Source organism: Thamnophis sirtalis, unplaced genomic scaffold (assembly GCF_051295495.1).
Source record: "Thamnophis sirtalis isolate CommonGarterSnake01/CBP01778 unplaced genomic scaffold, rThaSir2_p1.2 scaffold_5, whole genome shotgun sequence".
NCBI classification, from domain to species: Eukaryota; Metazoa; Chordata; class Lepidosauria; order Squamata; family Natricidae; genus Thamnophis; species Thamnophis sirtalis.
Genome location: NW_028261385.1, coordinates 127,883,403 through 127,898,421, shown reverse-complemented (window position 1 = coordinate 127,898,421; position 15,019 = coordinate 127,883,403). Strand labels below are relative to the sequence as shown.

Genomic DNA, 15,019 nt, shown 5'->3' with positions numbered 1-15,019 from the left:
AAAAATAAATTATGGCATTTAATTAACAGACAGACAGGTCCTTGGCAGCAAACCGGCACAGAGAAGCTTGGGCAGCAATCCAGCATAGATAAGGCTTGGCAGCAATCCAGCCTGCCAAGCTCACAATAATGTTCTCCGACATTAGTTCCTGTGTTGACTTCTGCAAGAGGGGCGTGTGCACAAGTAGTCCTTTTATAGTCTGGAGAGGAGCCTAATGACCACCAGCTGAGTGCAATTACCTCCTGTAACTGCGCAACTGTTCCTGACGTCTATTAGCTCTTCAGTGCCGGGCATCCAGGAACAACTCACTGCTGACCTCAGGCTCACACTCCCTTGTCTCCTCCCCACTGGTCCAAGCTTCAGGTGCCTCCTGGTGGCCAACCAGCCTCTCTGTGCCCTGCTCAGAGTCGGAACCCTGGACAGGGTCCTCCAGAGCCAACTCATAGGGCCCCTCGCTGTCAGAGTCTGGTGGCAACTCCAACAGCTCCTGCTGGGCCACAACAGTTACCCATCTCAGTCAATGACTCTGGGCAGCTTACAATCAAAAATATATTACAATAAAAAGCACTGAAGACATTTTTAAATCAATTGTGGACCAGCAGTGGGGGGGGGGAGGATTGTTCTATGCGAATGGCAGGCTTGCCACTTATGCAAATGGAGCGCACTTACTCGCCTGCTTTTTGTATAAGTGGGAATGCATCTGGGTGTATGCACTCGCCTACCACTTCTGTGGCTCGGTTCAGAATGGCTCAAGGCCTGGTAGTCAGCCATGGCCCGGGGGTTGGGGAACCCTGCCTTAACACATTCAGCATCCCAGGCTTGAAAAAGTAGCCAAATCCCATTCATAATTTTAAGACTCTTTAACCTACCTACTTCATCTATCAACTATCCTTATGAAAGGTTTTCAAATGTTTTGTTTATTCATTATTATTATTATCTTATGGAGAGAAAAATAGAAACTAGTTTAGATGGGATTTTCACCCTTATGTATGGGTGTGTTTCCTGTCCTTTCATTCCTGATTCAACCATCTCCACTTATCATAGTCAAAATCCTAGCCTAATTCCATATTGGATAGTTTTCATGTTTTAGCTAAATATTTACACATATTACCTAAATAATATACAAAAAAGATTTTACTTATATATACTCTATTAAATGCACTCATATGGACACCAGTACCATGTGCATGTTGGCGATCTAGCTCCATTGTCAATTATTGAAAGAAAACAAACTAGAGCAAATAATAAGAATAATTTTGGAACAATAGGTTCCTAACTTGCAGAACCAAAATTGAGCCATCATTTTCTAATGACTCCTTCTTCCTTCTGAAATTATCTGGTGTTGCCATGAGTCCCAAGGTGAGTCATTCTAATCTGATGTCCTCCAAATAGCAACACTTATGTTGTTACTAACCAGTCAGGTCATTATTTAAACTACAGAATTACCCTCCAATAGTTCCACTATAGGGACTACAATTCTCAGAAGACCAGTAAGTATCCCCATAGAGCAAGACAGGGAACACTCTCCTAGTAGTACCAATGTGATATCTATTGCATTGTTTCTTTAATGCTATTGACTATAAACTTTACTCTTTCTTATTGCCTTTCTTTCACTGTTAACTTTGATTTGAACTTAACTATTAGTTCCTTCACTAATTTCTTTCTTTCTTTATCTATCTCTGTCTCTCTCCGTTCCATCTTGTTATCCTCACTGGAATATAGAGCAAGGATGCTGGTATCAGGACCTTGGTTATGTTGGATGAGCAAGGAGGTAAGTTCAGGTTGTTTACCCAAAAAAAACCTTTTAGGAACAGTAAACTTTAGACCAATTAATGGTCTTATACTAACACATGTATATACTTAGACAGGTGTTTGTTTATAGGTCTTGATCTGCAGCCATCTAAACTAGGAAGATGTTGCTAGCACATGCCTTTTTTACTTAAAATGAACATAAATCTTCTAATCAGAGCTACAGTATTTAACATTTTAACATTCCTTAAGGTTTCTTTGAAGCACATATTACTTTAGGGATCAGGTTCTCTGCATTCTGGAAGAGGAAGGAATTTTGATAGTGAAAGCTGAGCAAGCTAGATAATGGGATATTCAACACAAATGCATATAGGAAAGAGTCAGATCTCCCTATAAAACTTTCCAAAATTAATATTGGTGGTTCTTTTAAATGCAAGCTTGTAAGTCATTCAAAATATGGTAATGTTCCATATGCTTTAAAACAATTTTCGGTATACTTTAAACAATTGGGACAGGCTATACTTCCATTAGACCATGAATAACTCACAGATAATCTGATTCATCAAATGATGTGAATCTCAAAATTATGGAATTGGATTATTTAAATGCTCAGTTGACAGATCCCTTCCATTTCTTTTGGATCTTCTCCTGACTCTTTAAGTTTCCTAGATTGCTTGTTTATTTTGATGTTGAAGAAAATTTACAAGGCTCAGTTGTCCATTTCGGAATAATGAGAACATTAGAATGGCTTTACTAAATCAAGCCAAGGCCCAAAAGGCATTTTGTTTATAAGAGCAGAGAGGCAGATGCCTCTGCAATGCTTAGGTGGAGATGCACCCTCCATACCTTTTGTTCCTCTATGACTGGCATTTGGAGATAGCATAGTGCCTCCAGTATGTCTTCAAGATGAATTGCTTCTCATTGTTCTGTTGTCCATGAATTTATTCATTTCCCTTTAAAATCCTTCTGATTTAATGGCTATCAGTATATCTTGTGATAATAATTTCCACAGTTCAGTTATGAGCTGTGTTCTTTTTATCATCTGTTCCAAATCTCCTTCCAATCCATGTTCTTAAGGAGAAAGAAAACCTTCTGCACATCACACCTAATTTTATAAACTTTGATTATATTGTCCCCTTGGTGGTCTGTTCTCCAAACCAAATAATTAGCTTAGATTAAGAGTTTATTTCTGCCTTTAAAAAAATAATCATCAGTTCAATGTAAGAATGTTCAAGGTCCTGCCCACATGAAAAAAATAATAATACAGAACATTGTTGAACACAGGCTACTATTCACCAAAGAGAAACTATAAGTGGGTTTGAAATCTTCATGGATTTGAGGGAGGAATATGAGGGAAGGAACTGATACATTTTCAAGAGATATTGAGGTACCGTGTGGTAATAAATGATGTCTAAAGAGGCGGGCCTTTGCTCATTCAGCCCTGCCTTCCATTTTGATATTCTATCTTGACAGTCCTGTGGATACCCTCAATATAACAACTGTGTAACTTCTAGGCAAGTTTCTGCTTTTGAGTTTTGTGAGTTACCATTTGGCATTAGTAACGACGGGCCTTGTATTTCTTGATTCAGAAGAAGAAGCATAGATATCAAGAGGGGATTATTTGACCCATAGCCTAAAGTTTAACAGAAACTAAATGCTACTACTAATATCACATGAAAATTATCTGGTACAACATACAAAACTCAAGCACATGCTGATTTAAGGTATGCTAGGGGCCACAAGGCTGCCTTTTAAAGACACAAACTGTAGCTATAATCAGTTGGTGAATCCATGAATCACAGCTCCACAAATGCATCTCAGGTGTCTTAATTGTCTTGAATCCACAAATATATACTCCAAAATCAATGAAATTGAAAAATTTAAAATATCAGTATTTCCTTTGGTGAACAACCTGTGGCCCTTACATGGCATTTTTTGTCCAGCAGTGCTGCTGAAATTCAGTGATATATTGAATTATGTGGGGGCTATTTTAACATTTAAGCCAGGGGTCTCCAACCTTGGCAACTTTAAGACTTGTGGACTTGAACTCCCGGAATGGGAGTTGAAGTCCACAAGTCTTAAAGTTGCCACGGTTGTAGACTCCTGATAAGTCACAGCATGTTACCCATAAAATGTGTTCATTTTCCAGGTATGTGTGAACAACAGGGCCTTCTATGTAGAAATTAATTGTCCATTGCATCAGACATTTGCTCCTTATAGCCTTTCGTTTCCTAGCAATTGTCCCTGAACTGGTACTGAAATATAAACTGCAGCTGCTACTCGAAAGCCAACTGAACATCATCCTAGCTGACATCATCCTTTTACATCTGCATTAACTTTCTGCAATCATGTTTACTAAATATACACTTGCCAATTAAATAAAAAGCCATATCAAGTAGACAGAGTTAGGGCTACAGATTTTTTTTTTCTTTTTTTGAAGGAATTTTGCTTTTAAAATTCCACCACCTAGCAGTCATCTCAAGTACCCTTGTAACACACGCTGCTCTTTCAGGATGGATTATGATGGATGGATAGTAGTTCCTCCTTCATCTTCAACTTCCTCTACCAAATCCTTATCTCTTACCTGCCATAGAGAAATTGGAGGAATTAAGAAGAAAAAACCTCTGATACTACAACACTTTTTTTCCTCTAAACCTATTCTGTGATTTCAAAAGGCTGACCTTTGATTTAATGACTACAACTTATATTGTATTTTTCCCTCTTCTTTATATTTAGCCATACAAATACAAACATTTTCGTTTCTGTGCAGAAATGACAAATAGAACCTGCTTTGTGTTGCTAATATTTCTTCTTCTTTTCCTTGTGTTAAATAGAATTAGGTTTTTTTTTTCCCCTTTTAAAAGTGTTTCTTCATTATTTTGTTTCCTTAGGGCAGTGGTTCCCAAACTTGGCAACTTTAAGACTTGTGGACTTCAACTCCCAATTCTGGGAGTTGAAGTTGGGAGTTGAAGTCCACAAGTCTTAAAGTTGCCAAGTTTGGGAACCACTGCCTTAGGGTGAAGGGTGGGAAACAAGGTGACATGCCATTGAAATGAATATGTTTATGATAGTGGAAAATAACTGAGGTTCAGAAGGAGGCACCAAGGGGACAATTCTATGTGTACTTTGCCAGAAATAATTACTGCCAAACATGATGAGAATTTTTTTCTACCTAAATATTGACTGACTTGAGCTGTATGATTGTTTGTGCCATCTCAAATGTTTACTTTGTGCTATTCGGCATATCTTAATAAGAATAATGATTCTTAGCCACTTTTCAAAGGCAATCTGTAACTAATTCAAGTCTAAGTCAGCACAGGCTCGGTGGCATTTATAAAAGTCACATATTATTTGCATATAAATCCAAATAGTGGGCTTGATATTTATGTTATACTGTTCTAATGCAAATCAGGTGTAACTCCATTAAAGTGAAAGGAATTACATTGGCCTAATAATGTCCTGGAACCCATGGGGAGATCAGGTAAGCAAGAAATAATGCCCACCAATGGGGGGGAAAAAGATGGTCTTCTATTATATATTTTTTTCTAACTATCCATCTATTTATCTATATATTGCATCTGCTCTGAGTCTCCCTAATTCTATGGCAGTCTATCCATCTGCTTTTCTGGACATGGAACAAGGTCCTGCACTTTATGTAATTCTTTCTACTCCACTGGGGTCACTCCTAGCATATAATAATGTCACTGACAGAAGAATAAGACCCATGGTCTTCTCTTCTTTAGAGATGGACCTCGGCCCAAAATTCAGATCTGAAGAACCTCAGTCATTGAAAAAAGTTTGTATCTGGACATGGATTTTAACTCAGCTACTCATATCCATTCTAAAACCATTATTAACTGTATACACTTCCACCAAGCAAACCAATTACATTTTCAACCATCATCAAACTCAAAGACATTTGTAAGTGAAAGTATTGTAGATATTGTCCATGGAAGGCAATCATTTAAAACTGTTATCAATGTACACAAATGCATTGCAAGGTAATAATCCAATTTCTTTCTTTTTCTTGGATGTCACTGGTGTCATAGTAACTGGATGTATTGTATTATGTTTCTGGATTCTGAGGTATTTGACAGCACCTCCATTTTTTTATATATATATTTTTGTTCTAATTAGCACACATCAAGCACTTCTCCATTTCTTTTCTTTTTTCCTATATGGATGTATGTGTGCTTCATCATTTTAGTAAAAGGGACTATTTTTTTTTAGCTTCTAGGGTTGCTTCCATTTTTGCTTCAATGCATCAGCTGCAATTAATGCATTGAGATGCCATCGTAATAATTCTGTTTCTCCATACATCTTTTTTTTTTCATTTTCTGTTGACGACAAACAGCTACGACTAAAACAAAAAACAAAAAAACAATTCATTCCATACTGTCATCCCTTTGTCCTGACCAGAACAACTCGATCGTGTTGAAGAAGGCATGAACCATATCAACCAAGACATGAAGGAGGCCGAGAAAAATTTAAAAGATTTAGGGAAATGCTGTGGCCTTTTCATATGTCCTTGTAACAAGTAGGTACTTGGTGCCAGTGCTGCTCTGTAGTGTCCAGTTTCTTTGTCATGAGTGAATGTCTGAAGTTTTTTTTTCTTTGTCTTTTTTTTTTCTTTGTCCCTTTCCATCTGCTTCATACTATGGGGATAAAATGCTTGTGTTTAATCAGAACAACTGGAACGCATCGAAGAGGGAATGGACCAAATCAATAAGGACATGAAAGAAGCAGAAAAGAATTTGACGGACCTAGGAAAATTCTGTGGCCTTTGTGCCTGTCCATGTAACAAGTAGGTGCTGCCTGCCTGCCTGCCTGCCTGATTTTTAGAGCACTCAAGGCTGACCTCAACAGAGCCTTGTGACGCTCATCCTTGCTTAAGGCACCTGGGCAGGATGAGCATGTGGCATGCAGAGAGAACACTTCTAGTTCCAATGCATTCATCGTATAGTGTAGACCAGAGGTTCCCAAGCTTTCTGACTAACAAACCACTTTGGCCCTCTCTCTAAAAATCTCTCTTTGGCTACCTACGACTCCTGCTATCAGCTTTCAAATTTCCACCTTCCAGGGAATCAATGCAGTGGGCAGCCATCTGTCTCACCGTTTGTTCCCAAGACATGTCTAACTGCTATTTCCTGGAAACGTGAATGCTGACCCAGTGACACCTGGCTTCACATCAGTCCCAGTACAGAAGAGACAGTGGCAGTTCACATGTCCCTTCCCCTGGGCCACTGCTGTCACATGTTGGATAAGAGGAGAAGTTTGGTTGTGTGAACTAGTTGCTGCCGCCTCAGAGTTCGACAGTGGCTTGTGTATTTACAGATTGGGAACCACTGGTGTAGACAATAGTAGGATTATAGTAGATGCATTAAAATCAGGCATACCATAGTAAAATTTTTTTACTCTAGGCACTTTTCAATGATGACGATTTCAACATTTTATAGTGTGTTCTATGCAGCATTAAACAATTTAAATTTCTAAAATTATGAGGACCCCATGTAATCTTTTCTTCCTCTGAACAGCCTTTAAAGCAGTACTTCTTGACCACGATTCATGGCTCAGAAATACATAAAACGATGATTTGGATCTGGAGATACATCTTGTTTTCCTTGTTGGATCCCAAGCTATGGGAAAGTAAAATATTGTCAGGGGGAAAAAAAAAACCTGGATCCATTTTGCTCATAAGCTGCTCTCCACTGTGTAGCCTGACACCAAGAAAAAATGTTGAAATATATTAGACCTGCTTCCGTATTACTGCCATGAAATGAAAGTGCAGCATAACAAAATGGATGCATCAGCTTTAAAGGGAGGACATAGAGGAGAAAGAATGCGTGCTTAGAGAAATAAGAGATTTCGCGTGGGATGAATTATTGCACGGATGAATGATTAAAACATTTATAAATATTAAAACAGGCCTAGAACGGTGAATATCTGTTTGCATGTGAGCATGTACCGTTGCATGTGGCCTTGTAACATACTGTAGCTTTGGGTTTATAATCTAGCCTTTTTTATTTGCTCAGACATCAGGAATACGCAATAATTCTAATAATTAGACTGTTCCATCCAGTATTCAGATTGTTTTATGATACATGAAGAGGCTGGGAAGGTTTTTTAAAATTAAAAATATTTGGGGGCTGCTATATTTCTTACATTGACCCAGAAAGATGGAATCTGCCCCTCCCAAATAATCCTGTTTAAAGCAGTGGTCGGTTCGACCATTTCGGCTAAACCAGTAGTGGTTTGGGGGGCCTGGGTCACTGGAACCGGCAGCGACCCAGGCCTGCCACATCCCCGAACTGGTTCTCTGGGCGGCACTGTAGGCGCCACCATCTTGTTTATTATTTCTGCACGTGCGTGGAACAATTTTTATTGGGCTGCATATGCGCACACAGCACGCATCAAGCACCCACACGAGCGAACCGGAAGTAGTGCCTTCCGGAATCCACCCCTGGATTAAAGCCTTATAAACCAGTCAGGTGTCTTAAAGCAGTGTTTCTCAATATTCCCGAGAATTCTGGGAGTTGAAGTTTACTCCTCTTAAAGTTCCCACGGTTCAGGAACGCTGTCTTAAATAATAAAGAGAGAAGTCTCTTTGTGCAGCTTTTCTACACTTACCCCCTTTCAGACCCGATGATTCAGTGCTGCCAGTTTGATTTAGACTTTCTGCACTGAGGATTGGCTTCCCTTTACACTCAATTCCATCCCACGTAAAAAGACTGCAGTGGAACTTTGGGTCTCAATTGTGTCACTGAAAGGCAAAGATGTGAATGAGAGTAGCAAGAGTTCTCAGGAAATTCTAAGAAAGACAAACAGTAATGCTGAACATCATAAATAGTAAGTCTGTTTTTTTCTTCCATTCAAACACATCTGACTCTCGAGATCTGCCTAGAGAGGTCCCTGGCCAGTTTTCTTGGCAATTTGTTTTTCCCAGAAATGATTTGCCATTGCCGCCTTCTTAGGGCTGAGAAAAAGGGCCAGGCTTAAAATAACCCAGCTGGCTTTGAGCTCGAGGTGGAACTAGAACTCCCAGTCCTCCACTTTCTAGCCTGATGCCTTAACCATCATACTGGCTCTGATTAACAGGGGTGGGTTTTAAAAATTATAGCAAGGGGTTCTCTGCCCGGTTGCTGGGTGGGTGTGGCCATGGTGGGCATGGTCTAGTCGGCCTCCTGCACCATGGTGGGAGGCGTTTTTGCCCTCCCCAGACTCCAGAGGCTTTTCTTGAGCCTCCGGGAGGGCGAAAATGGCCTTCCCAGGCTCTAGAGGCCAAAAACGGACCATTTGCGGCCTTCCCAAACTTCCGGCAAGCCTGTTTTTCACCCTCCCCAAGCCTCCATGTGCGCCCTGCACTTACCTGCATCCAAAACGGGCTGCGTGGGGACTCCTGGGAGGGGAGGGGTGGGCGGGACCAGCCAATGAGTGGGATTTGGGGGTTCTTCGAACTGCACCGAATCTCAGAGGTTCTCCTGAACCCTTACAAACCCCCAGCAGCCCAACCCCTGCTTAAGTCTACATACTTTGTCAAGATAATTTCAGAGCAACCTGTACCTATGAGCCGAGGTGGCGCAGTGGTTAGAGTGCAGTACTGCAGGCCACTTCAGCTGACTGCTAGTTCTGCAGCTCGGCGGTTCAAATCTCACCGGCTCAGGGTTGACTCAGCCTTCCATCCTTCCGAGGTGGGTTAAATGAGGACCCGGATTGTTGTTGGGGGCAATATGCCGACTCTGTAAACTGCTTAGAGAGGGCTGAAAGCCCTGTGAAGCGGTATATAAGTCTAACTGCTAACTGCTATTGCTATCGAGAAACAGAAACCCTGAATGGAAGAGCAGACCAAAGTGGTTAGTCAAATGGTGATGTAAAGAGAAAAAATGTAGTCAATCAGCAGCTCAAGCAAAGGTGGGCAAATGTGTGGCCTTATAGCAATGCCTGAATGCCACCTCCTTATCACCTCTGGTTAAGATGACACACTGTTCACGTCCAATTTGGGGGAAAAAACTGTTCCAAATATTACTGTGCATGGGGCATACCTAATTTTCCAAATAGCATTCCACTCTTACTGCTGTGTTTAATCCAATTTATCAGCCTCGCCTTACACATTAACACCAAAAACTATTGTAAGCACTATCGTAGCGTGTAGTTTTTATTATTTTTGCATGCATGTTCCTTGGAGCACATCTTGTTAGGTTGACCAGCAAGGGGACATTCATAGGATTGGAGCTCTGCACTGTAATTCTACTCATGTACTTGTTCAAAAGAAAGTCAATTGACTTCTGACCAAAAACAATGATTACAAAGCAACATCCAGGCTGCGGAACATGTTAGTAAATAGCCCCGCTTGAAATGAGAAGCCAAAGGAATGTTTGAACAGTTGTGTTCACTGTCCTTAGAAAGCTTTTAAATAGTGCCAGTTTGGGCATAAAGTGGACGTTTATTAACATGGCTGGACATTTTCTGTTTTGGAGGAGAGCTTGTTTTCATGTACAAACTTAAGGAACATCCTTTGCTGAAACTGATGCTGTTTAGGCTCTAACAATCCACCAGGTTTGACAGAAATTTCAATTTGTAATTGCCAACACTTCTACCATTAAAATATACAAGGATGCTGCATACATTAAAACTGTATTACTTGTTATCGCTGGTATGCCTGGATTTTAATTACCCTGTGGAGACTCAGTCAAAGATGGTTCCTCTGAAAAAAATTGCCTATTTAACTCACTAAAATACTTTATATGACCTCATGTTTTAAATTCTCACTGTAACAGAAGATCCATTTTTGCCTGCATCCCACTTTGCTGTGTAGGCTGTGTAACTGCTAGTGTGTTAAGAGAATGTTGGACCACGGGGGCAGCTGGGTTTTCTCGAGAACGCTTCTTATTCATGCCTGAACCCGGTGCATGAAATATATCTCTCTATATACCTACTTAGAGGAATTTCCCTTTCTGAAGCTCAACTGTTACACATGCTTGCATTCTTTCTTTACTTCCCTGCATTCATCCCAATATAGCCTGATTTTACTTTCTGTCTCTGTGAATAAAGGTTTGTACATCAACTCTAGATCTATAGTTACTCTCTCCAAGTACCGATATATTATTAAAATGTCTTGCCAAATTGCCCCATCATGGAAAAAAAGCCTCTGTGAATCTCCATTCTTCTAGTATCCCATAGGAAAAATTGTTGGATGTAAAAGTTCTTTGTGCCCCCTGATCAAGAAAGGAGCCTTCCTTAAAAGGAGGCTGAGTCTGTTTTTGTTTCATCTTGGTCTTTTTTTAAAATCTAAGACAATGTCTCACTGTGATGTGATGTACACACTTCCCTTTGCAGTTCTGTTTTCTTGTCTGTCTAGAAGTGCAGTCCCTGCGTTTGGTGTCCTGATACACATGTGTCATGAAAAAAAACCAGCTGAACGTTTCCTAGTTGTGTGTGTTTATTCTTGTATAAATCAAGCAAGTCCACCCTCCAAAAGCCAACAACTTGGCCATGATGACAATTGACACTATTGGAAATGAAATGTGCAAGCAACAAATAAAAAGAAAGGAAATGCTTTTGTTCCACTTTATGATATATCGGTATACCAGAATGCCCCCTTTATTAAAAAAAACCAACCCATTTGCTTGACTCAGCTCTTAGCTTGAAACAAATACGGAGAAGATGTTTTTACTGTCGGCTCTCCCCGCTCTTGCTGCCTTGTTACTCACCGCCTGTTTTTGCATAGGCTTAAATCAAGTGATGCTTACAAAAAAGCCTGGGGCAACAATCAAGATGGAGTTGTAGCCAGCCAGCCTGCCCGTGTTGTGGATGAACGAGAACAGATGGCCATCAGTGGTGGATTTATCCGCAGGTGAGGATTTTGAAGATTTTATTCTTCTTTTTTTCCCTCCTTTTAAAAATGCAGTCTTCCCTTGCTTCTTTCCTGTTACTGGCATACTGGAGACGTGTCTCCAGATGGTCCTATTGAGAGTGTTAGTGCTGTTTATTCCCAGTTTGTACAGCCAAAATTCATTAGTCGAGCTGCACTAGAAATTTCCATCAACATTCTCTTGAGTATTTAGGAGGGATTCCAAACATTAGCATCATTTGGGAGACTCCCCACCATCACCCCTTACCCAAATTGGTAGACATTTGAAAGCTAGAAACTTTTTAGCGGTGTATCCCTAAAGCCAAGAGATTTAGTAGGGATGGGAATGACAAGGCAATCAAAGATCCTCCATCTTTTTTCATAGATAATAATGCTAACAAATGACCAAAAAAAGGAAGAGATACTCAGTTCCTATTCTGGCATAGTCACCTTCAACTAGAGAGGGGTATTCGACCAGGCAATTGCCAACAGCAGGATGAAGGGAAAGGACCAGAGGTGGTATTCAGCCAGTGCTGACCTGTTCTAGTGAACCGGTAGCAGAAATTTGGGTAGTTCAGAGAACCCGCAAATACCACCTATGGCTGGCTCCACCCCCATCTATTCACTGCCTCCTGAGTGCCAGCTGATCGGAGTCCCAGCTGATTGGCTGGGTCTTCTTCTGTTGCCCTGCCCAGGAGAACAGAGCTGGAAAGCAGGTTAGTGGGGTGGGGAGGGAATAGGGATTTTGCAGTATCCTTCCCCTGGAGTGGGGAGGGAATGGGGATTTTGCAGTATTCTTCCCCTGCCATGCCCACCAACCGATGTCCACCAAGCCTCACCACATCCACCGAACCTGTAGTAAAAATTTTTGAATCCCATCACTGGAAAGGACTGAAGTTTGTTACCTGTGAAAACATAGGTCCGGCATGGCTCCATTTGCAGTTAATCACGACACTATCATATGCCAACCATTCCAGCCTTCTCCCTGGAATTGTTAGATTATGCATCCAGGCCAGTGGTGGGATTCAGTCAGTTCTCACCTATTCGGGAGAACCGGTGGTTAACTTTCTAAGCAGTTTTGAGAACCGGTTGTTGGAAGAAATCTCCTTTTGTTTTTTCCCCACTTTACAGGGCTAATTCTGTAAGGAAGGCAGGAAGGAAACATTCTGGTGTTGTTTCTAGCCTAATCTTTATTGCCCTGCTTACAGAAACTGCCTCTCCGGTTAACCCTTATTACATTGTAACAGCTAAGGTGAAGAGTGAGTGACATTGAGTTGGCCACACCCACCCAGTCACATGACCACCGACCACCGCCTACCCAGTTGGTCATTAGGGCAGAGAACCGGTTGTTAAATTATTTGAATCCCACCACTGATCCAGGCATAAGTAACTCATCCTTACCCCATGGAAGAAACATTCTTAAGCCATTTCTAAGTGCACAAATGGTATTTTCCCTCCTAAGCCAACACTATCCTAGATTATCAAATTGTGTGAAATCGTCCTTTGTCACCCATTAGCTTAAAGGCAAGGGCAGATCACCTCTGGTGGGCATGATCAATAGTATGTTTTGTAGTCATGGGCAACCCCTCTTTCCGTCTCTTCACCACTAGCCAGCTGTTTCTCTTCAATATTGGCCTTCTCCATGTGTACTTAATTTTTTGAGGGGTTTCCCCCCATAATTGATTCTATGTTGCCTAGAACTGCCTTTGACCAGATGGATGACATATAAGTTTAATAAATGAAATAAATGATCACAAATTCCTCCCATACCTTTTATTTTTCCATGTTTCTATTTCAAATTATTTCAATTTGGCACTTGTCCAGGATATAAAAAGTGGATCAAACAAGCCAACCTTGAAATCCCGACCCTAGGTAAAATGTGAAAGTCAGCTTTCCCAGCTATTAGGTCTTTGCTCTGTTTGTTGGTGTCAAACTGAAGAGGGGGGGGCAACAAAACAGGGGTGGGCTCTATGGGTTCGCCTGGGTTTAGAAGAACCTGTAGCTAACGTTATGGCTGGTTTGGAGAACCTCCAAATCTCACCCCTGGCTGGCCATGCCCACCCCTCCCACCCCTCCCCTCCCTGGAGTCTCCACATGGCCCATTTTAGATGTGAGTTAAGAGCAGGGCCCACGTGGAGGCTCAGGGAGGGAGGAAACGGGCATCCCGGAAGGCCTCTGGAGCCTAGAGGAGGCAGTTTTCGCCCTCCCAGAGGCTCAAGGAAACCCTCTGGAGCTTGGGGAAGGCAAAAATGCCCCCCAGTAGTGCAGGAGGACAGCTAGGCCATGCCCACCATGTCCATACCCACCCAGCAACCGGGCAGAGAATCTGTTACTGAAATTTTTGAAGCCCACCCATGCAACAAAACCAGAAAACTAATTGTTTTATGTATAATGTGTGCAAACCAGCGCACACATCTTTTGCACTGACTCAGACAAATGTAACTGATGAAACAAACAAAATGTTAAAAAGTTATCATATTTATGTAGTTACTTACCAAGCGCATCTAAATTATATCAAAATAACCAAAACATCCCCAAGGCGTGTCACAATTTTTGAGCACACCTAATGTTTGGAAATTGAAAGTTGAAAAATTGGACACGCCCTACATACTGTAGATTAGGGAACATTGATGGGAAGAGTAGGTGTTATCCTGTCATTGTTTGGTGCCAGCTCAAGGGTGATGGATGGCACTTTGCCTCAATAGTGGGAACACTATTAGTAAATTTATTTATTTATTTAATTATAAAATTTATTATCTACCCATCTTATCACCAGCGTGGTAGTAGTTGCTAAGGAACAGTTGTTCATATATATCTCTAGGGCTCGATAAATTGCATTCTAGGAAAGTGGATGGAAAAATATTGATGTTCATGTTGAGCCTCTTCCTATTAACGCTGGGAAATTCTGGAGAACTTGGGAACTGCTGGAAGAAAACAGATAATGCCCCAATCTCCAAAAAGGGGAAAAGGTTTGGAGTTTCTCCAGATCCCTCAGTCTAGCAAATACTTTGGGGAGACTGCATAGCAGATGATAAAGAGATAGATTTGTAAACATCTTGAAAACAAAATAATAAATACTAGAATGATTTTTCACTTTTTCTTACATACTCTTTGGAATCAGGTATCTTCTTTAATACATTACTGGAGCGTTGTATCAAAGCATTTCACAAAGTCCACTGTGACATTCTCAGTAGCAAGCTAATTAACTATGAGCTGGATGGTATGACAAATAACTACATCAAATGAAAATCAAATGAGCCGCCAACAGGCACATTCAAAGGTCCTATCATCTTCATTATTTTTATTAATGACTTGAGTGAGAAAGAGGTTATCAAATTTACAGATGACACAATACTGAATGAGATAGCAATTTTCCTAGAAGCTGGAAGTGCAAAACCTTGTTCATATGACAGGAAAATAGGT

The 15,019-nt window shown here is 40.9% G+C and overlaps 1 protein-coding gene across 2 annotated transcripts in view; it reads left to right on the top strand.

Annotated features, from left to right (window-relative positions):
* Positions 1-15,019, top strand: part of SNAP25 (synaptosome associated protein 25) — a 67,038-nt gene that overhangs the window by 47,049 nt on the left and 4,970 nt on the right. For both annotated transcript variants that reach the window (XM_014058893.2, XM_087716860.1), the window contains 3 exons: positions 1,723-1,771; positions 6,436-6,553; positions 11,474-11,599. In XM_014058893.2, the coding sequence (XP_013914368.1) occupies positions 1,723-1,771; positions 6,436-6,553; positions 11,474-11,599 (293 nt within the window). The remainder of the gene's footprint in view (positions 1-1,722; positions 1,772-6,435; positions 6,554-11,473; positions 11,600-15,019) is intronic.